Here is a 23,735-nt window from a genome sequence, read left to right on the forward strand (position 1 = left end):
GCTAGACATATGAACATTTAGCACTATGTTAACATGTTAACATTAGCATAGTACAATTTTTTAACCATTTTCATAGCTAGACACATACAATATACAAACATTATTATGCTACGTAGTACTAATATTTATGTGTAAATCACAATAATATGGGGGAACTATAGCGCATGGTGTATGTCTGCGCTCTCTGAGTGCTTTTGTAGTTTACTATGTCAAATGATATTGAACCACACTATTGTATGCCGAATATGCTATAATGATTATGCTAAAGACACTGACCTTGATGCCTGGTGTAGCATCGCAAGCATCTTTGGGGGGTATTAGACTAGCTTAGCATGCAGCCTCCATTGAAATCCATCTCCTTCCTGCTGTCTACAGAGAAGTCCTATAGTGAAAGAGGCATAATAATGGATTGCTTTATGCCAAGGGCCAATAAAAAACAGCTGTGTGCCACAAATGGCCCCTGGGCCATACTTTTGGACACCTGCTGTTGTGTAATCCTGTTAAAAGATGCACACTGCAGCTGGTGTCACCATTTCTCCGGTCCAAGTCAATAATGGTGTCACACACTAATTAACATCAGATTAGGCGTCAAGCCGTCAGGGAGCTGGTGGCTGCCTGCTGTCAATCAATGAGCACAAAGCATAATGGGAATGTGGACAAAAGTGACTCACCCGGTGAAGTAGTGTAGCACCTCTTTCTTCTTGTACATACACATTCATAGTGTGTGCACGGTGAGCATCATCTTGTTATGCTTGATGGTCCTGAAGGCAGCACGCTTAGATCACTGCTACACACATAGTCTGGACATCTGCAGCCGTTCCTGGATGCTGTTTTTGGAATAAATCATGATCACAGCTACCTCTGTTATAATTACTGCTACAGGATTAAGTCACCTCGTTATCCAGCTGAATTGCACTCATGCTGCACCTAACAAAGTCATTCACGCTGAAATAAAAAGACAACATGAAGTCAAATATGTGGGAGTTTTATTGAAGCTGCTACATTCAATATCAAAACACAAATAAATTAAAATAATAAATATATACAAAGATGCGAGCAATGTAAGATCATATGCTAATACTGACAAACTTCATTAAATGCGACATTGAAGCTAACATGTGTAGTTCTTTAGTTCCTCGAGCAGCAACATGGCCGCCAGGTGGTTGCTAGTCCCAGCGAGAGGATAGTGTTTGGTTGTTAAGCCTCCAATTCAAGAGTAGTGATGTGCGGATCGATACTGAAATATCGATACGTCCAATACTAGAGCTTTCGGCTGTAAAATGGATTCTCAAATGAAAATATTAATACTTTGATACTGAAGTCATTTCAGGTCATGTATATTAAGAGGAACACATTGGAAAGCGACTTTAGACCTTGTCTAAATGATAAGCAGTTGTTTAAAATAAATGACTAAATTACAGACCTCTTTGGCGATCAAGTCTGATGTGTGTTACTAGTGACACCTAGTGGCCACTGTAGAATGCAATGGGACATTTTTATGCTTGAAAATGTTTCATTTATGTCAATTTACTTAGATATGGATTTTTTGGGAGTAATGATGGGTCACAGTCAACCATGAAACAGCGATAATTTCTTAATTTCTGAAATACCGCAATAGTGACGGAAGCGATGTTTGAACCGCGATGAAGTGAGGGATGACTATACACTCTACTTTTTAAAATTGACCCATCTAAAATGTATTTGTATCAGTATCAGTATCGCCAATACCAGCCTGAATTTTAGGCTGTGAAAGAAAACAGTGGTATCGGACATCACTAACTCAGGGGACAACCAGGACAACCCAGGCACCTTTTGGTGCATAGAAGGGGCGGATAAGGTGTTCTGAGAATGGTCACTTCCAGAATGTGGAAACAAGGCCACAAAGAAAAGATGTTATGTCACATGGAAAATCCCATATAAACACAAGCTTTTATGCTGCATTCAGGACTGTTGGAAAAATCCCACCTGCAGCTTTAAAAAAAAAATAAAAATTTTTAACGCCATCTAATATTTGGGAAAAATCCCACCTGCAGCTTAAAAAAAAAATAAATAAATAAATTTTAAATGCCAACTAATATTTGGGAAAAAATCCCACCTGCAGCTTAAAAACAAATAAAATACATTTTAAATGCCATCTAATGTTTGGGAAAAATCCCACCTTCAGCTTAAAAAAAAAAATAAAATAAATGCCATCTAATATTTGGGAAAAATCCCACCTGCAGCTTTTTAAAAAAAAAAAAAAAAAAAAACATTTTAAATGCCATCTAATATTTGGGAAAAATTCCACCTGCAGCTTAAAAAAAATTAAATGCCATCTAATATTTCAGTCCTAATACGTACTTTTGTCCGGAAAAATCCCACCTGCAGCTTTGAAAAAATAAAATAAAATAAATTTTAAATGCCATCTAATATTTGGGAAAAATTCCACCTGCAGCTTTAAAAAAAAAAAAAAAAAATTTAAATGCCATCTAATATTTGGGAAAAATCCCACCTGCAGCTTAAAAAAATAAAAACTTAAATGCCATCTAATATTTGGGAAAAATCCCACCTGCAGCTTTAAAAAAAAAAAAAAAAACATTTTAAATGCCATCTAATATTTGGGAAAAATTCCACCTGCAGCTTAAAAAAAAATTAAATGCCATCTAATATTTCAGTCCTAATACATACTTTTGTCCGGAAAAATTCCACCTGCAGCTTTAAAAAAAAAAAAAAAAAATTTAAATGCCATCTAATATTTGGGAAAAATCCCACCTGCAGCTTAAAAAAATAAAAACTTAAATGCCATCTAATATTTGGGAAAAATCCCACCTGCAGCTTTAAAAAAAAAAAAAAAACATTTTAAATGCCATCTAATATTTGGGAAAAATTCCACCTGCAGCTTAAAAAAAAATTAAATGCCATCTAATATTTCAGTCCTAATACATACTTTTGTCCGGAAAAATTCCACCTGCAGCTTTAAAAAAAAAAAAAAAAAATTTAAATGCCATCTAATATTTGGGAAAAATCCCACCTGCAGCTTAAAAAAATAAAAACTTAAATGCCATCTAATATTTGGGAAAAATCCCACCTGCAGCTTTAAAAAAAAAAAAAAAACATTTTAAATGCCATCTAATATTTGGGAAAAATTCCACCTGCAGCTTAAAAAAAAATTAAATGCCATCTAATATTTCAGTCCTAATACATACTTTTGTCCGGAAAAATCCCACCTGCAGCTTTAAAAAAATAAAATAAAATAAATTTTAAATGCCATCTAATATTTGGGAAAAATCCCACCTGCAGCTTAAAAAAAAATAAAAACATTTTAAATGGCATCTAATATTTGGGAAAAATTCCACCTGCAGCTTAAAAAAAATAAAAACTTAAATGCCATCTAATATTTGAGAAAAATCCCACCTGCAGCTTTAAAAAAAAAAAAAACATTTTAAATGCCATCTAATATTTGGGAAAAATCCCACCTGCAGCTTTGAGAAAAAAAAATAAATGTCATCTAATATTTCAGTCCTAATACTTTTGTCCGGAAAAATCCCACCTGCAGCTTTGAGAAAAAAAATTAAATGCCATCTAATATTTCAGTCCTAATACGTACTTTTGTCCGGAAAAATCCCACCTGCAGCTTTGAAAAAATAAAATAAAATAAATTTTAAATGCCATCTAATATTTGAGAAAAATCCCACCTGCAGCTTTAAAAAAAAAAAAAAAACATTTTAAATGCCATCTAATATTTGGGAAAAATCCCACCTGCAGCTTTGAGAAAAAAAAATAAATGTCATCTAATATTTCAGTCCTAATACTTTTGTCCGGAAAAATCCCACCTGCAGCTTTAAAAAAATTAAATAAATTTTAAATATCATCTAATATTTGGGAAAAATTCCACCTGCAGCTTTAAAAAAAAAATACATTTTCAATGCCATCTAATATTTCAGTCCGAATACTTTTGTTCGGAAAAATTCCACCTGCAGCTTTAAAAAAAAATACATTTTCAATGCCATCTAATATTTCAGTCCGAATACTTTTGTTCGGAAAAATTCCACCTGCAGCTTAAAAAAAACAAAACATTTTAAATGCCATCTAATATTTCAGTCCTAATACTTTTGTCCAGAAAAATCCCACCTGCAGCTTTAAAAAAAATAAAATAAATTTAAATGCCATCTAATATTTCAGTCCTAATACTTTTGTCCGGTAGTGCAGTGACTAGCAATAAAATGGGAATAAAGTAAACAATTAAAAAAAGAGAAAAGAAGGGGGTAAATATTATGATCATCATTACAACAGAAGTGTAGGTCCTTCCTGTGACTTTGTGTGGAAGACGGAAGTGAGGGGACTCCACTTGGTGCAGTAGTCTGTCGCCACCTGACAATATCCTTCCTCCATTCCCCCCCCCCCGTTACTCCTTTAATCACAAATTCCTTCCATCTTCACCTCCTCTTCATGTGTGTCTCCTGCTGACACTTTCCACTGACATCACGTGATGCAGGCTAGGAGGAGGAAGAGAGTGTCATGTTCTCATCCGTCTCCAAGCAGGGGTGCTGCTGTTGCCGCCTCCAGGTGAGAAGCACACACACACACACACATGCGTCTGTCAGCCCACGTTGACCTCAAGTAGAATAACAGCAGCCTCGCTGTTAGCTCGCTAACAAGAACACGCAGTTTTCTGACTTCCTGCTGCAGGCAGCTCAGGAGTTGTCCTCTAGTCTCGGGAACTTTTTCAAAAGAGGCGGCGTCCTTCGTTTATGTCATTGCTAAAATAGAGTCAAACCCCTGAAGTCCAACACCCTGTAGTGCAATTCCATCTTTTTGTGTAAAGCATGCCGCTGAGCCACGGGTGTTCAAAGCGCGGCCCGGGGGACCACTTTTACATCAGCCGATATCACATTCTAAAATATACTTACACAAAAAAATGTTGACAATATTAAACGGATAGTTTGGATTTTTTTAGCATGAAGTTGTATGACATTGTAGTCCATCAACACTGACTTGCCCCCCCCCCCACTTAGACCCACCATGAGTCCAGTTATGGGCTCAGACCATAAGTGGGCTAACAGGACTAAGTGGGAGGTAGGTTGCTGTTGATGGACTACACTTGGAATGTCAAACAAACAAGAAAAAAATAGAGAAAAATTAAGAGGAAAAAATACAATAAAATTGAATATAAAGACTAAACTATGCAATTTGTTTAAAAGACATAATATTGTGAAAAAGAAAAATATTTTTAAAATGTGTACTGTTAAAAGAAAAGGTTCATACTCATAAGTTGCTCAATGTAACATATATATATGTATGTATATAATATAATTATATATATAATATAACACATCCAGCTTATCTATAGGAGTTGGTTTAAAAAAAAAAATGTAAAAGTGGCCCCCACATCCATTAATGTTTCTGGCCCTCGGTGCAAAAAGTTTGGGCGCCAGGTTGATGGTTGTGTATGTCTTTTGCTTTTTCTTTGGCTTTTTGCACCCATTCTGCGATGAGAGTCAATGAGTGGTGTTAAAAGAATAACGGGGGTCGCACTGGTTCACTTCTTTTTACACTTTATGACCATTCTGGACTCAAGTCACTCCTTTCCTTTTTCCAAAAGGATCATTTGAAACGACCAGTGTCCTGGGTTAGACAGATCTTCAAGCGTTGTACACATAGGACATGAAACACCTCCATTTTTTGTTCGAGCGGTGCACTTCGAGTCATGGTACGATGTACGCACTGATTGCGGCTAACTTTCCAGTCAAAAGTTTAGCCATAGCTAAAGTGCAGTTTGCAGATAATTTGAAGCTAGTAGCAGTAGCAGCACTTTGCTACTATGTTCCGGCGAGCGACCCCGCCCCCACAGGCACCAGGACGAGGTAGTTGGAGGGCACGTAGCCCCTCTGCCTGTCTCTCACCTCCACCAGGCTCCACTCGCGGCTTCCCCTCTTGTCGTGAGGCTCCAGGACACGCACCGGCTCGCCCGCCACGATAGAGATTTCGTGGTTTCCTCTCGCTGTGAAGCTGTAGGCCGCAAACACCTGCGAGACAACGAGTAGTTGAGCTCACGTTGGACAAATTAATGCTGTGTCTCAAACTGAGCACTTATGTACTTAGACTTAGCCTTTTGAGTGCATAAGTGCACTCAAGTACAGCACACAGCGTACTAGTAGCTTCTTTCCCGCTCTTGAGGCTTGCTAATGAGCACAGTGTCCTTGCAGTGCTAACGGCTTAGCAGAGTTTAGCAGTCAGTCAACCGAGTGTCATTGAAACGTCTTCACCTCCCGGCTATGACATCATCACTTTGCATCTCATTTGCATTTTGCTGAGCAGCTGCTTTCGAGACAAGAAGGAGCGTCTCGGTGTGGCACCTACTACAAGGCCGAGACAAAGTTCATCGTCTTGTGAAAAACCTCACGTTGACGACACAACGCTGCCACAGAGCGTGCTCTGAATATATATATATATATATATATATATATATATATATATATATATATATATATATATATATATATATATATATATATATATATATATATATATATATATATATATATATATATATATATATATATATATATATATATATATATATATATATATATATATATATATATATATATATATATATATATATATATATATATATATATATATATATATATATATATATATATATATATATATATATATATATAACAACGCCAAAGAGCTGGACCCGTCTTGTTTTGGGGGGGGTTGGGGACACACGGCCATCGTCGTCATTATCAGCGTGAACATGGCCTCAAGGTCGGTAGGTCTTTTATGGCAGGAGGCTCAGGGTCAAGAGGGAGGAGGGGGATGCCTAGAGGAGGTCAGCTGAGTTATCAGTCACTTTAACAGGCAGCGAGGTGACACACACACACACACACACACACACGAGGTCTAATGAAATCCGCTCTCCACTCACCTTAATCTCACTGGAGTATACACACTCACATAAACTATCACACATTTACAAGCCTTGACACTCCCGCCTCCGATTCAGGTGTATTAATGGTGGGAGTTTATATCACCTGACACACACACACACGTGTCGCCATGTGACTGATTGATGCTCCTGCTGCAGAGCACACGGTCGCAAGCATGAATCAATCCGCACATGCGCTTGTCATTGACAATTGAGGAAATAAACATCCTTGCACCTCAACCAATCAGCTCACTGGGCCCGCAAACCACCATTTGATGGCCGACTGACTGATTCATGACATTTTTATGTGGAATGCTTGACACAGTGCTTTTCCACACGCTGCTATGCCATAAAATCAAAATGACATCGGTTGTGAAATAAATGAAAATCATACTATGCAATTATTTTAAGTTTTGGTAAACTAAAAGATTAATTAGGTATTTATTTAGCTGGTGTATAGAGAACCGGTGAAAAGCTTTACAGTGCTTGCGAGGCTATAGTACCGGGGGTACTATACATGGGGTAGTAAGTACATCAGAAACGTTGTAAAACCTGTCGGAATTACTCACAGCAACTGTCAGTATGCACAACAGCTTTAAATTGTTGACACATTAGGTGGTCCCTGAAAAGGGCCTGTCTAATTTGTATAATTATGATACATATACAGTCCATTATGCTTCAGTTTTGGGTAACATAACCTGTTTTTTTTAACCTCTGGCAGTTAACTGTTTACCATTTGAGGCTATTCATTGGACTTCAACGGCTTGAACTGCAATAAATTACTTAATAATGTATCTATTGGGGTGGCACGGTGGTCTAGTGGTTAGCGCGCAGACCTCACAGCTAGGAGACCAGGGTTCAATTCCACCCTCGGCCATCTCTGTGTGGAGTTTGCATGTTCTCCCCGTGCATGCGTGGGTTTTCTCCGGGTACTCCGGTTTCCTCCCACATTCCAAAAACATGCTAGGTTAATTGGCCACTCCAAATTGTCCATAGGTATGAATGTGAGTGTGAATGGTTGTTTGTCTATATGTGCCCTGTGATTGGCTGGCGACCAGTCCAGGGTGTACCCCGCCTCTCGCCCAAAGAAAGCTGGGATAGGCTCCAGCACCCCCGCGACCCTCGTGAGGAAAAAGCGGTAGAAAATGAATGAATGAATGAATGAATGTATCTATTGGCTTTTAACAATGAAACACAATCACTGTTTAGATAGTGATGAACAATAATCATGTCATTACAATACTGCAAATACTATTAATGTTAGATTACTGCAAATACTAGAGGAGAAAGAGGCAGGTGCAAACCATAGTAACTTAAAGGTGATGCCAACTTTTACATACGAGCGTGTGAGGATGGCGAAGTGGGTGTGGGATCACCTGGAAGCAGGGCTGGCTGATCGCCGCATCCGTTTGTTGGAGCTCCGGCGTGTACGAGTGCCTCCTGGTGACGCCGCTACCCTGCGGCAGGGGCAGGTGAGGTGATGGCGGCGGCTCCTCTGCCGGTTGATGATAGCGGATCAGCTTGGCGCATGGCGCGTACCCTCGCCGGCCTGCGTGACACCATCGCGCACACAAAATGGTCAGTTTATTGGGCTCACCTTGATGACCTTGTGTGTGTTCTGATTAAATTCCAGGTGAAGGTAACTTTAGATTTATTTGTCTGCTAAATCCCTATAATGAGGTGTAATTATTGTTTTTTTTGGTTTGTGGACAATAAAATAGGTTAATTAGCGAGTCCAAATTGTCCATAGGTATGAATGTGAGTGTGAATGGTTGTTTGTCTATATGTGCCCTGTGATTGGCTGGCCACCAGTCCAGGGTGTACCCCGCCTCTCACCCGAAGAGCGCTGGGATAGGCTCCAGCATCCCCCGCAACCCTCATGAGGATAAGCGGTGGAAAATGAATGAATTAATGAATGAAAATAACACATTATGTTGTTAATTGTTGCAATGAGAAGGACCTGCCAAAAGATGGCGCCAGTGAGCTGCATTGTAGTGTGCCTCAGTTACAGTGCCTGTTAATAATCACATACAATATTGATGGAAAATGGACTATCAATATTGTATAATAATAACCACTTATACCTCCGGCGTCCACCAGCCACCTGCGTCTGTCCCCGCGGGTGTCGGCATGGCTGATGACGGCCACCAGCTCTCCTTTGGACAGGCTCAGGTCCAGGTCCCGGCTGCCCACCACGGCGCTCATCACCTGGTAGATCTTGCCAGAGCCGTGCTTGTCCGTCAGCTGCTTGAGTCGGAGTTGCGTGGACGTGCCGAGAGGCTGAGAGACAGAGCAGGCACAGAGCTGCTTCATGTGTGATGTTACTGGGTGCCATGCATCCATGAACACTTAATTAAAAGACCACCATGTTTGCTTCCAGGAATGTGATGGACCTTATTTGAGTTATGCTTTAGTTTCATATTTTCTCCTTTGTACGTATATATGTTAACTTATCCACATAGTCAGCAGTTGGAATTGTGTTTAGAGGAAGAAGAGAGGGGGAAAAAGGTAGGATGAGGAAGAAGGAGTAAGGAAGAAGAAAAAGAGGAAGATAAATATCAATTGTCATTTCCATTGGAACAGCACTGCATTGTCAAACTACGTGCACTCAGGAACAAGTATACTTTGCACAGTATATAATTACGGAAGTACTAATTTAGACATAACAGTCGCAGAAAGCCAACAAAATAAAAAGGCAGACATTCTTGACACAGACCTGTGTGGCGGGTGCCAGGAGTGTCTCCTCCACACTGTGACACAAAGTCTCCAGCCTCCTTGAACCCTCAAGCACTGCAGACTCAGCCCACTCCCAGAACACGCCATTCTCTAAGGAGCTGTGGGGAAGCTGCATGGAGGGGAAAATTAACTACATTAACAACGTCTATTTCCTTTCCTGGAGTGTCGATTACTCCGGACGGTTTACCTGTTGGGCAAAGCTTTGGAAGAGCTGTTCCATGTCGGAGGTGAGGTCTTTGTGCAGGCAGCTGAACGTGCCCAGCATGCTCCAAATCATCTGCAGCGCCAAGCCGTTAAACTTTGGCAGCTCGTTAAGAAGCAAAGTGTTGATGGTCCTGGGTGAAGAACACCATGACAACTTCAAAAAATGATTCAACTCAACATCCGATGGACTCAGGCTCAAGCAGCTGAGCCTCACTTGTACGTGTTGGCTATGGCTTGTTCCTCATAGCTCAGAAAAGATTTGGCCTCAATCACTTCATAGTCGAGGAGCTTGTCCAGCCTCTTCCGGATCAGGTTCCTCGGGCCCAACAGGAGGTCACGGAGCACGCAGAGAGGTTTGTGGATCAGTGTCCTCATCCTCTTTTCCTGGATGAAAACACGATTCATAGAAATCATCACCAAGATGATAATGGTAATGGTTTAATTTCATTTAAACATGCATCAGATTACAATTGAATGCATCATTGGCTCATCGTTGTGCATTGTTTGAGGGTCTTACTCAATCCATTCCATAGTTTGATTCCACATACTGAAATGCTATGGCTAGCATAACGTAGTCCTAGCATAGAAGTGTTTCAAATGTACTTCTTCCCTGAGATCATATTTCTCCTCTCTTGTAGAGAAGTATTGGATGACATTTTTAGCTAATTGCTTATTTTTAGCCTTATGCATTTTTTTTAGCTGTTTGAAGATCAGCAAGTTGAAGTATTTGTGATTTTAGAAATAAGGAGTTAGTATGTTCTCTGTAGGCGGCATTATGAATTATCCTTACTGACCTTTTTTGCAGTACATTTAGTGAGTGAAGATTGCTTTTATAGTTATTAGCCCATATTTCCACACAATAAGTAAGATATGGTAGAACCAGAGAGCAATAAAGAGTGTGGAGTGATTTCTGATTGTGAACAAATTTAGCTTTGTTCAATATTGAAATATTTCTGGCCACCTTATGTTGTATATTTGTAATATGAGGTTTCCAGCTCATGTTTTCATCTATTTTTTCATCTATGATGAAGTGATTGACTTATGCCACTTCATGTCAAATCTAGTTTAATCTAAGTTTTTTGGGGGGGGTTTACAATCAGACTCACAAATGTGGGGAGGATCCACTGCCTGAGTGCGGTTGTGATCTCCTTATAGCAAATGGGTGCCTTCTCACCATCCATGTCCAAGTCAAACTCCTCTGTTTTGCACTGCAGGAATCTCTGAGGAGGACAATGCAAAAATGTTAAGTGTCTCATTGACAGGATCCAAGCCGCATCAAAACACTCAGCCGTCTCACAGCCCTGCATGTTTTGGTCTCAAATTGAGCACTTCTGTTCATACAGTTAAACTTTTGAGTCCATAAGTGCAGCAAAATGCAGTGCACTGTCAGCAACACCCACCCAATAGTCGCCATTTTCCGTGACATAGCGGAAGAGGAGGGCCAGAAGAATATTGCATCCGTCATTTCCAGTACATCCACAACAAGAGTAATCAATTTGGGCTATCACTACACTGTCAAAGTACACAGTGTGCACACTATACTTATTATAGTGTACTGACGGAATCATTCGATTTGAGACACATCTTAAGTTTACCCCAAGATGGCGGAGGTACAGCTCCACGTTGTCCAGCAGCTCCAAGATGCCATGTTCCAGGACGTAAAAGAAGCATTCAAGCGCATCAAACTCTTCATCCACCACCTGCAGACACACATTACATGTAGCATATGAAATGTGCCATACATGTCAGACATTTGTTCACAACCTTCTATACATGGTTTTTAACATAGAGCCCTCTAGGCATGTAATAACACCCCTAAAGTCACCTTTATACTCCTATTGCGCAACGGAGTAGCCATAATAACAAAAAAATAAGTCAGTTAAAATACAAATAATACTCATACACGTGTGTGTTGCTGTATTTGGGTTAGGGATTGTAAGCTAATTCGAACCTGCAATTAAGCCTGTTGTTCCAGTGATTACGTATGCTGCTTATGTATCTCAGCAAGCATTACAGTAACATTACTGCCACCTTGTGACCAGTGTAGAATACTACATATCATCCTAGTATTTTTGAATGCATCTTCTGAAGGCTATGGATTTGTATTTTAGTTCATTTTGCCATTTTTATGCTTGAAAATCCTGAATTAAAAATAAACAAAATTGATTTAAAATGACGTGCAAAGTGAGCACTTTTTTTTAAATTAAATTTTACAATTTTTTTAATTATTTAAATTAATTATTTTTATTACTATAAAAATGTATTAATTAATGTACTAGAATTTGTATTTTATGAATTGTTTTATTTTTTTTATTATTTATTTATAGTTATTTAATTATTGATAAATACATATATATAATACATAATAATAAATAATAATAATACATGTAAATACATACAAATAAATCATGTAAAGTGGCTCAATCTTAGTAAAGTAAGTTTGTGTCCTGTGATGTTACCTTGGGAGCTATCCCAGTCTCGTGTTTGAGGAACTGTCCAATCCTGGCTGTTTTCTTTGCGATGCTGTGAGAGCTCAAGCGGTTGATCTTGTCCATGATGCTCAGCGTCTCGGTCTTCTTGTACTTGTCAGCTGCAGGTTGCAAGGCAGAGGAACTGAGTGTGAAAAACACGATCCGCTCACCTCTGCTGAAGGATTCACACTGTGGTTTTCGGCCCTTCTCACCGACTTCTCGAAAGCGCTTGTACTCGTTGATGCGGCAGTTGAGAGCGATGGAGGTGTGAGCCGCCTGCTCCAGGAGCGTGTATGCTGGGTGATGCGTGTCCGTGTGCTTCTGGATGGTCTGAAGAAGAAGAGGGTAGCGGGCGATGCGCTGCACCGGCATCACCAGGAAGAAACTCAGAGACGAGGCGTTCACTTCCGGCCTGTGCAAACGCAGGAGAGATGCGTTGAGGTGGCACCGGGAACACCCATGGCTTATGAGCGAGATGAAAACCTACGCCGATGCCTTGATGACTTTGACGATCTCGTCCCACAGTGCCTCCTTCTTTTTGTAGGAGTTCTCCACCACAGTGACGCGGTTGTAGTTGGTCAGGTACTCCTTGTAGGCGGCCTCAATTTCAGAGGAGAGACTCAGGAAGGAATCACCTACATGGAGAGAGAACCATCAGGGAACACAGAAGGCTTGTTTTCCAGCATCTTTAAGCATATTAAGATTCTATAACTGCACGTTAACAGAGCGATTTTGGCTTCCTGAACCCACCCTGAACCCTCTTTCCTGACGGGAAGTGTTAACATGCTGCTTTAAAGGAAAAGGAAAGATGCTAATGCTCACACAGTGCCTCCAGGAAGAGCGGATCTCCAGGTTGAAGATGCTTCTGATCCAGTAGGCTAAGGAGGCGACTCGAAACGTCGATCACGTCCTCGATGTAGAGGAACATGCTGTCCAAATTCGCAAGCGAAGGCTGGGATGAAAAACGCACACTATGAGACAACACACTGACTCGTTAATCAAGGGTTTGTAAGTCACATTTGTGACCTCCACCATATCCAATATGAATATCAGATATCAGGACACTCATGCTATCGGTATTGTTCAGCTCCCGCTAACGTTTGGCCTCCATTCCTTTAACAGATAACAGCTTCTCAATAAAGACTCCATTTTATGTCTTTTTAGTATGCTGGAGCCTATCCCAGCTGTCTTTGGGCGAGAGGCGGGGTACACCCTGGAGTGTTCACCAGCCAATCACAGGGCACATATAGACAAACAACCATTCACACTCACATTCATGTATGTATCAATATGTATTTCAGTTAGGGGTGTGTATTGGCAAGAATCTGGCGATACGATACTAGGCGATACTAGGCGATACTAGGCGATACTAGGCTCACGATACGATATATCATGATACTGTTAACAAGGCAATATTTTTTTATTTTCTTGTAGTTAAAGATAATTTCCTGGGAAAACTGAATTCCACCAGCAATATGCACTTACTAAACACATTTTTATTCCATTAGAACAGTATGTTATGCTGTATCACAAACTTTCCTCTGTAAAAAATTAAAGTGCACCATTTAGATGAATAAAGCGTTAACGTGCATCTTTAAATTTACAAAAAAAAAACAAATAAATGAAATGATGTCTCAAGATCCTGCTCAAATGTTGACATTCTATTAGCTGTTAAAAAATGCAGAGTATACAGTCCCTGACTTCCACCATCAGAAGAGTATTTTTGTGGAACAAAGTAACTAACATCAGTAAAAAGTCCTTTTAGGATGCTTGAAATAACCATTATTTAACAAAATAGTGATATCAATTAGAAAAACAAAATACCTGGATTTCAGGATTAGAAAATGTAAATCATAGCAGTAGGTCTAATGCCCACTTGGAACAATCTGCACTGCGCCCACAAAACAAGCCCACAACTTGCCTAACAATGTTCCACAATGACACACAATGGCACCATTATTCAATGCTTGTTGTGTTTCTCTGTCCCGACTGCTGCTTATTTCCATCCTCACAGTGTCTTATTCTTTCCCAATCATGACTCCATCCATCTTTCTCCATGTCACATTATTTAAGCAATGTATGTTATATTACTCCTCCGCCAGTCACTGTGTTCTGTGCGCCTCTTATGGGACTGGCAGCGCCGCCGTTCCTCATTTTTATTTTCTCCTCATCTGCTGTCTCCACGGTGTGTTCATCTTTTCAGTTCTCTTCCACAAAGTGTTCCTTGCGGCCCATAAAGCCTAATTCCTTTCCGTTTTATGATGCCTCGTTTCATTACTGGTGGCATAATAAACGATCATAACGGAGGTATAAGCAAAGCTGCTGATGGCAGTAAATTGTGTAGAGCAGCAACTCATTAAGACAATGTGACAGAATTAAATGATATTAGCGTTGAATGATAGCAGGATTGATGGGGATTGTAGCAGGCACTGGTTCGCAAATGGGGGGTACTTGAAGGCACTCTAGTGGGAATAAAAAAAATATTAATATACACTGGGGAAAAGGTTTCTAAATTAATCCCAAAAGAGGGCACTTTAAATCAATAACTATTTTATGTGCCAACATACAATATGAGACCATTTCTTCTATGTGTGTCTACAGAGAACATACTAACTCCTTATTTCTAAAATCACAAATACTTCAACTTGCTGATATAGTTCATCTTCAAACAGATAAAATAATGCATAAGGCTAAAAATAACCATTCATTCATTCATTCATTTTCTACCGCTTTTCCTCACGAGGGTCGCGGGGGTGCTGGAGCCTATCCCAGCTGTCTTCGGGCGAGAGGCGGGGTACACCCTGGACTGGTCGCCAGCCAATCACAGGGCACATATAGACAAACAACCATTCACACTCACATTCATACCTATGGACAATTTGGAGTCGCCAATTAACCTAGCATGTTTTTGGAATGTGGGAGGAAACCGGAGTACCCGGAGAAAACCCACGCATGCACGGGGAGAACATGCAAACTCCACACAGAGATGGCCGAGGGTGGAATTGAACTCGTGTCTCCTAGCTGTGAGGTCTGCACGCTAACCACTGGTGCGCCATGCAGCCCCAATATAACCTTTTATTTGTATCATAGTTTTGTTAAATTGATTCTATTATTTGACAGCGATCTCCATTATAGAGGTGCCCAGGATGCCTTGTCCCATCCCCAGGTGGAATTGAACCCTGGTCTCCTAGCTGTGAGGTCTGCGCACTAACCACTCGACTGCCGTGCCGCAAATTAAAATAAATAAATAAATAAAATTTAACTATATTGGGAAAGCAGGAAGTGAACAAATGTAACAGTTACTGATTGTAAAAGTACCAGATGGAGGGGTAGGATTTAATAAGCTTTGCTTCTTCCTACTCCTTTTGGACATGTGGAACTGTGAACTGATTATGTGATGCATTCAATTGTAATCTGATGCATGTTCAAATGAAATTAAACCATTACCAATATTTACCTGTAGCTTCTGCAGGTTGCTCCTGATGGTCACGGTGCTGATCTGCAGCAATCGCAGGTAGCTCCTCTCGGAGTGCACCAGCTCTTGGATGGCCATCAGCTGCCTCTGTGGCGCCCTTTCTTTGGCCGCTTCCTCTTCCTTCGCCATCCTTTCAGCCTCTTCCACCGTCCTCTCCTCGGATGCGGAACGCTCCTCGGAGAGGCTGTCTTGTGAGCGGTTGGCCTCGTCCGTGACTTCCACGGTGGTGTCATCCTCTTCCCCGAATTGATCGTCCTCCAAGCTTTCGTCTGTCTCCTCCTGGAGTTTGTTATCCTGGGTGTCGTTCATGGGGATGTTCTCGGCAGCTCCTGGCGTTGAGGAGACTATGTTATGAATAGTCCGGGGGAAGGGGACGGGACGAGGCATCCTGGGCACCTCCATGATGGAGATCGCTGTCAAAGAAGAGAATCAATTTAACAAAACGATGATACAAACAGCTTTATATATATATCCAAGTATCCATATATATATATGGTTATATTGGGGCTGCACAGCGGAGAGTGGTTAGCGCGCAGGCCACACAGCTAGAAGACCCGAGTTCGATTCCACCCTCGGCCATCTCTGTGTGGAGTTTGCATGTTCTCCCCGTGCATGCGTGGGTTTTCTCCGGGTACTCTGGTTTCGTCCCACATTCCAAAAACATGCTAGGTTAATTAGCGACTCCAAATTGTCCATAGGTATGAATGTGAGTGTGAATGGTTGTTTGTCTATATGTATGTGCCCTGTGATTGGCTGGCGACCAGTCCAAGGTGCACCCCGCCTCTCGCCCGAAGACAGCTGGGATAGGCTCCAGCACCCCCGCGACGCTCATGAATGAAGGTTATATTGTTCATTTGGCAAAAAGGCTAAAACCAAAAGGTTAGCCGGTGGATTTAACTAAGCAAACAGGCTGCGTTACTGCAATTGCTGCATGGGTGATCATGTTGCATTCAGCGAGTAGCTTTTCAGTTGTTAAACAATCATGTGGAAAGACACACCCTGCAGTCATGGAAAAGATCTTCATCTAATCAGGAACTACTGAAATGTGCTTAAGACCCATCTCATGCATTTTTAAAAAGTGGAACAAAAGTCTGGAAACTTGGCATTGTGGTCTGAATTGCCCATCAACAACACGAGATGTTGGTGAAAAATACATGAAGTCTGGATAAAAAGCAGAAGCTTGTGAAAATGATGCCACAGTGAATATGAGCTGTAATCCCACCAAAATTTCAAGACTGTGTAACCCTTTTCAGCAGGCTGCACGGTGGTCAAATGGGCAGCGCGCAGACCTCACAGCTAGGAGACCTGAGTTCAATCCCACCCACGGCCATCTCTGTGTGGAGTTTGCATGTTCTCCCAGTGTATGCGTGGATTTTCCCCGTGTACTCCGGTTTCCTCCCACATTCCAAAAACATGCTAGGTTAATTAGCGATTCCAAATTGTCCATAGGTATGAATGTGAGTGTGAATGGTTGTTTGTCTATATGTGCCCTGTGATTGGATGGCCACCAGTCCAGGGTGTACCCCGCCTCTCGCCTGAAGACAGCTGGGATAGGCTCCAGCACCCCCGTGACCCACGTGAATGAATGAATGAACAGCTGTGTTATAGATGACAAAGCACTATTATTAGTCCTATTATTGGTATTATATGTCATTTTTCTGTTGTATTATGGCTTTTTCCCCCCTCTCTAGTTTTCTTGTTTCATTGTATTCTTTGAATGTTTCAGCTGAAAAGGCCCCTGGGTCGCACTTTGGACTCCCTTGATTTAAAACTATGTTGATTATCAATTAACTAACTAACTAACGACAGCCAAACCAATCACAATTTGTCGCACTTATGTTGTTAAACGAGTTAACTGAAATAGTTGAATTTTTTTCTATCCTCTTTCTCCTCGTCGCCTCTTTTCTTCTCTCTGTTGTAATTATGACTTTATTCCCATAATATTTTTACTTTATATTTATCCATCCATCCATTTTCCTACGCTTATCCGGGTCTGGGTTGCGGGGGCAGCAGTCTCAGTAGGGAAGCCCAGACTTCCCGTTCACCGGCCACCTCCTCCAGCTCCACTGGGAGGACACCAAGGCGTTCCCAGGCCAGATGTGAGACATAATCCCTCCATCGTGTCCTAGGTCTGCCCCGGGGCCTTTTCCCGGCTGGAACACCTCACCAGGGAGGCATCCGGACTAGATGCCCGAGCCACCTCAACTGACTCCTCTCGATGTGAAGGAGAAGCGGCTCTACTCTGAGCCCCTCCCGGATGGCTGAGCTCCTCACACTCTCTCTTAGGGTGAGTACTTTATATTTATTACAATATTTATTCCAACATTACAAACTGTATTTCTACTTCATGATGCCAAAATTAATTTATTACCAACTTTATTCTCTTAATATTTTGACTTTATTCTTGTAAAATGACTGCAGATTTTTAAATGTTTTTGTTGTTTGTTGTTTTTGTTTTTGTTGATGTTCATTCTATTTGTTGTGTTTCTTGAGTGTTTTCTCCGGGTCCAAGAATATTAGGCTAATAATTCTAAATTGCCCATAGGTATGAATGTGAATGTTTGTATACAGTATTACCTCACTAACCGTTAAACGTTAACCGTAATAAGTAAATAGTAGACATGATAAGCAAACATAAGCCACTCTTACTTGTGTGTTGCTATAAATGACTTGGACAAACACCAAACAATTACTGAAGGTGCTTGTGTGGTGCTTAGCACTGATTGCTAGCCAGGCTAATGCGGGAAGAGACAAAAAGTGTGAGGCGGAGCTACAGAGCGGCTTTGTTGTGATTGTTTACGCCACAATAAACCACGCATGAGTAGTCACTAAGTATTGTCATGGATGTTCTCAGTCTGAACACCGGGAGTTAAGCTCCGCGGGGGGGCTGCGAGGTGCTTACAAAGCATCTGTCGCCGCACTGCTGTGACAATTAGCGCCAGGATGACCTCAGATGAGTTTTATGTGTGATTAAATTACAATCGAGGGTTGACATCAGGAGGTAAAGTACCGGCATCCTTGTCTTCCTGACGATGTTTTGTCGTAAAAAGCGACTTTTGCACGTGTTAAAAGTGGCGTTGACGCCTCACTTAGTGGCTACAGCAGCTACCACTCTTCTGGGGAGACTTTTGACAAGATTTTTGAATGTGTTGAACTGATTAAAAGGCGAACTAGAAGAATTAATTAAAGATACTAAAACCAATCCAAAGTGGGTTTGGAAAAAAAAGTGAAAAAAACGTCTCAGCTTTGTTACAAGTAACAAAGCAAATCAGCTTAATATTGAACAATATATCCAAAAATGGCCCTGATTGATAATTAATTGATAATTTATCATGCCAATCTTTGGCATATTGTAGTTTTGGTGTCTTTAACTCTATTTTAGGGGCGGCACGGCGGTTTAGCGGTTAGCGCGCAGACCTCACAGCTAGGAGACCAGGGTTCAATTCCACCCTTGGCCATTTCAGTTTGCATGTTCTCCCCCGTGCATGCGTGGGTTTTCTCCAGGTACTCCGGTTTCCTCCCACATTCCAAAAACATGCTAGGTTAATTGGCGACTCCAAATTGTCCATAGGTATGAATGTGAGTGTGAATGGTTGTTTGTCTATATGTGCCCTGTGATTGGCTGGCCACCAGTCCAGGGTGTACCCCGCCTCTTGCCCAAAGACAGCTGGGATAGGCTCCAGCACCCCCGCGACCCTCGTGAGGAAAAAGCGGTAGAAAATGAATGAATGAATGAACTCTATTTTAGTTGCACTGTGTCTTAACTAGCAGTGTTCCTTCATGTACTGTATGTGTGGGTATCAGTAAACACATGTAGACCCACCATTAAAAACAAGTCATGGTCTAAAAGTGTAAAAAGACAGTGTCCTTTTAGCAAACTAATTACGTTGCAAGAATCCACTAAGACTAAAACGACTACTTTCTGAAAACACAAGTGTGTTGTGTTGCTGCCGAAAAACAGCAGCAAAGTATGTGAGAGCGACAGCACAAACCTTGGAGTGAGCGAAGACTCTTCAGTTTCAGTTTAGACGTACTGCTTCTCCAGTATCCTTCTGGAATCTGCTGCAGAGGAGACGCCGCTGCACGGAAAACACACACATAAGTTGAAATTTCTCCACTGACTCACACACCACAATGCTGTAGCTGGGCCTCATGCGGCACGAGTGTGTGAGTGTTGAATCACTAGTGTGTGTGAGACAGCAGTGGTGTGTTTGGCTGGGTGAGCAAAAAAAAAAGGGGGGGGCGGAAAGGAGGGTGGGCCTGCTGTTTAGGAGAGGAAAACAGGGGGGAGGATGCAGGACACACACACAGACGCAAGCACACACACAGAAGAGCTGAATAAGCTGATTGACTGCAGCAGCCGGCGTGAAGAGGAAGTGAAACTTACCCTGACTAAAGATGATTGGCCGACAGCTCCTCACCGTGCCAACAAGGTCCAATCAGAAAGAGGCTTCGGGGATCTAATTTACTGGCCAATGAGGGCAGAGCGACCAGGCGATTGAAGTTTTACTCTGGCGGGGGACAAAAGCACAGTGGGACGTCCCATCTTCTCCCAATTGGCCAGTCATTGTGTGCAAGTTGCGCTGCGAGATGATAAACACAACTCTTAAAAATGTCAGCAAAGAAAAGAAAAAAATGACATCCCGTAATAAAATAATACAGTCATCTCTTTGTTGTCATGGTTAATTGGATGAGTTAAGTGAATTTCCACAGGATTGCTGATTTATAATGGAATGTTTTCACATTTAGAATATAGTAGACTTGTTTACGACCTTCTAACAATATTAGAGTCCTCAACACGTGACCTAGCACCCCTATAGTCACCTTGGCACTAATATTAGCCAAAATTGTAGACATAATAACAGGAAATAAGCCATATAAGACATAAATAGGACTTTTGCTCGTTTGTATTGTTGAGTTTTAGCATGGCATGAGTTACGGCCGATCAAGCTACATTACAGTAGCATTGGTGACACCTAGCGACTAGCGCAGAATAATACATAAACATATCATAGGGGTCTCTATGCATCTTCTGAATGCTTTATATTCACAATTTAGTTGCTTGAAATTGCTTAAGGTTAGCGCGCAGACCTCACAGCTAGGAGACCAGGGTTCAATGCCACCCTCGGCCATCTCTGTGTGGAGTTTGCATGTTCTCCCCGTGCATGCGTGGGTTTTCTCCGGGTACTCCGGTTTCCTCCCACATTCCAAAAACATGCTAGGTTAATTGGCGACTCCAAATTGTCCATAGGTATGAATGTGAGTGTGAATGGTTGTTTGTCTATAGTATGTGCCCTGTGATTGGCTGGCCACCAGTCCAGGGTGTACCCCGCCTCTTGCCCGAAGACAGCTGGGATAGGCTCCAGCACCCCCTGCAATCCTCATGAGGAAAAAGCGGTAGAAAATAAATGAATAAATGAATATCATAGGGTCTCTATGCATCTTCTGAATGCTTTATATTCACAATTTAGTTGCTTGAAATTGCTTAAGTTAGGCAAAAATTTGCTTAAATGTGCATTTTTTTAAAGAATAAAAATAGAGATTAGCGCCTATTATCTATGCGAAGGCAGATTTTTATGACGTGCAGGATGGTGTATCTGATAAAGAGGTAGGCGAGAATAAGACCTAAGCAATGCAGACTGACTACAATCTTAGCATGTGAATGATCTTGAGCTATGCTAGTGGCCAATACGACACAATGTAGTCATTACGGTGAAAAACTGCGCATTCTGAATGAGGGGGGCGTGTTGCTGTGCCCATCAGACTGACTGCGAGGAATGCTGCAGGACGACATTCCTAAAGCCTACGACTCACAACGATTATGTCCTTAGCTTGGTTGACACCTTCAGCGATGACCAATTAGAGGGGAGGAAAACAACATCATTTCCAAACATGATCTCTTTGGACACTGACAACATGCAATTACTGTACTTACAATTACTACGTAATACTCCAATTCTGTCTGAAGGAAAACCCTGAAGGACTGTTCCAAACTGTCACCGCGTGTCGTTCATTTTACTGCCAACAAGAGTCCACCTCTTAACACACTACAGCATTCATGAGTGCAATTGCGTGCTCCAACCCTGGGCTGTTTTTGGAAACTTTTGAGGTGGATCACTATGGTGGAAAGGTGACTTCTGCCACGCAGGGCGGAGCGATTATGTCACTGGAAAGCCAAATGAGGAAATGTGTTTGCCCTAACAATGTTGGCATAAAAAATGCTTTTATTGATGTTTGCACCATTTGAGTTAGCATAAGGCAGAGACACACAATTTTGCCTCAAAGTAAGCACACTACAGAAATGACTACTACCAAGTAATCTATCAAGTGAGTAATTATAAGTAGCACATCAGAAATAATGCAGTATTAACTAAGAATTGAACAAAAACAACCGTTTAAGTGAGTGATGATTTCAACAAAGACAAGCAGGGGTCGCCAACCAGATAGCGACACATGCGAGGTCGGACAAGATATGATGTGTGCATAGAAATAAACATCTCATTAGCAAAAGCGAACTCTTTCTCACTTCTTCAGGATATCAGGAAGATAAGGAAAGAGACTTGGCCATCAGGATATTGGGAATTTGATATAAATGCTGCCATAATACTGACATTTTCTATTTTATAACAGTGAAGCCATAATATTACAAGCAAAAAGTCATAATTTTATTAGACTAATGTAGTAATCTGAAATAAAAGTAATTTCTTACACAAAATAAACACAGTTAGGAAGAAAGCCCGCTCCTCTGTGACGTCACAACGCCATCTGAAACTGAGCGTTTTAAGCCATACCAAACTTCTTTCAGGGCTCACATCTAAATGCACAAATCTCATTATCTGAAACTATGGCATCGTTTAACACAGAATACAACATTCTAACTACATTTATAGGCCAGGAAAGTGAAGAAAAAACAGAATAGGTCCCCTTTAAATGTATTTTCTCATTACCAACCATGCTAAAATACCCGTTTGTATTAATTATGTTTCATCTCTGTCCACGTGTTCCCACTCAAGATACCGGAAGCAGCAACCGGAAATATGACGGCTTCACTAGAAAAGTGGTGATGACGTCAGATAAATACAATTGGACGCTGACGAAGTGCGATGATCTTTCAGCCATATGTTTTTCTGCCAAATCTGTACTAATTAGGGTTTCTTGTAAGCAAAATTGAAAACATTTACACCCAGCTTTGAGGAAACTCTTAATAATTACGTGTAAGGCTTCATGCTTCAGGCTATCATGAGACCGTCATTTAAATCACGTGAGTTGTGCTATGATAAACAGGTGGATATTCATCAAATGGATAACAAGTCGGAAGACAATCGTCAATCATGTTCACGAGCAAAGCCCTGAAAATAGACGTAAATGAAGTCAGCTGGTACAACAGTCGTTGTATTAGCTAACGATGGGTCGAAAGAAAAGTAAAAGAAGGAAAGGAGTAAATTACCTTGTTTTAGCCTCCTTTATGTTTTCACTCTGAACTCGCGCACCTGTCAAGCAACAAGAGACACGAGATTACTTGACATATCCGGTCGCTGCCTTTCACATTAAAGGCATTTAATTACGTTTATTCATACTAATGGTAGATCTAGCTGTTCCTAAACTTTCTGTATACGTTTCTTTTGAAATCAAGATTTCAACATTTTCTATGGATTTGACTATTTAAAAACAGATATTTCTAATCCCTGAATGGTGAAAGCCCATGTGTCTACACATGCAAACTGAAGAAAAACTGCACACAGTTTAATTCACATAAACGCATCGTACTTTTAAAAACCAACTAATGCCGTTAATCTTTTAGTGGGGGAAAATTTAACCATATCAATCAAATTATTAGGCATTTCGCTGGATAAATAATCTCAATTACGTGGTAAAATCAATGAATAAAATGAAATTGTAATCGTTGAATAGTGGCAGTTCATCTCCGGGACGC

The 23,735-nt window shown here is 41.0% G+C and overlaps 1 protein-coding gene across 5 annotated transcripts; it reads right to left on the bottom strand.

Moving 5' to 3' along the window:
- Positions 1-984: 984 nt before the first annotated feature.
- On the bottom strand, positions 985-23,729 carry arhgef37 (Rho guanine nucleotide exchange factor (GEF) 37). 5 transcript variants are annotated; one of them, XR_009120039.1, is made up of 17 exons: positions 23,250-23,383; positions 20,190-20,385; positions 19,795-19,881; positions 15,785-16,215; positions 13,150-13,279; positions 12,815-12,962; positions 12,540-12,739; positions 12,316-12,446; positions 11,452-11,556; positions 10,963-11,076; positions 10,071-10,240; positions 9,840-9,987; positions 9,633-9,761; positions 9,001-9,196; positions 8,293-8,465; positions 3,336-6,005; positions 985-3,273 (listed from the first exon to the last, which is right to left on the bottom strand). XR_009120039.1 is itself a non-coding variant. In XM_058054638.1 (17 exons), the coding sequence occupies exons 5-17, from the start codon at positions 16,202-16,204 to the stop codon at positions 5,799-5,801; spliced, it is 2,271 nt and encodes a 756-aa protein (XP_057910621.1). In that variant the 5' UTR covers positions 16,205-16,215; positions 19,795-19,881; positions 20,190-20,385; positions 23,250-23,292; positions 23,670-23,729; the 3' UTR covers positions 985-5,798. The 5 variants fall into 5 exon arrangements, 4 of the variants coding, with proteins under 4 accessions (XP_057910621.1, XP_057910637.1, XP_057910608.1 ...); XM_058054638.1 differs by adding an exon at positions 23,670-23,729 and having other exon boundaries at positions 985-6,005; positions 23,250-23,292; XM_058054654.1 differs by having other exon boundaries at positions 985-6,005; positions 20,224-20,385.
- Between the last annotated feature and the right edge of the window lie 6 nt (positions 23,730-23,735).

Source organism: Doryrhamphus excisus, chromosome 2, assembly GCF_030265055.1.
Source record: "Doryrhamphus excisus isolate RoL2022-K1 chromosome 2, RoL_Dexc_1.0, whole genome shotgun sequence".
NCBI classification, from domain to species: Eukaryota; Metazoa; Chordata; class Actinopteri; order Syngnathiformes; family Syngnathidae; genus Doryrhamphus; species Doryrhamphus excisus.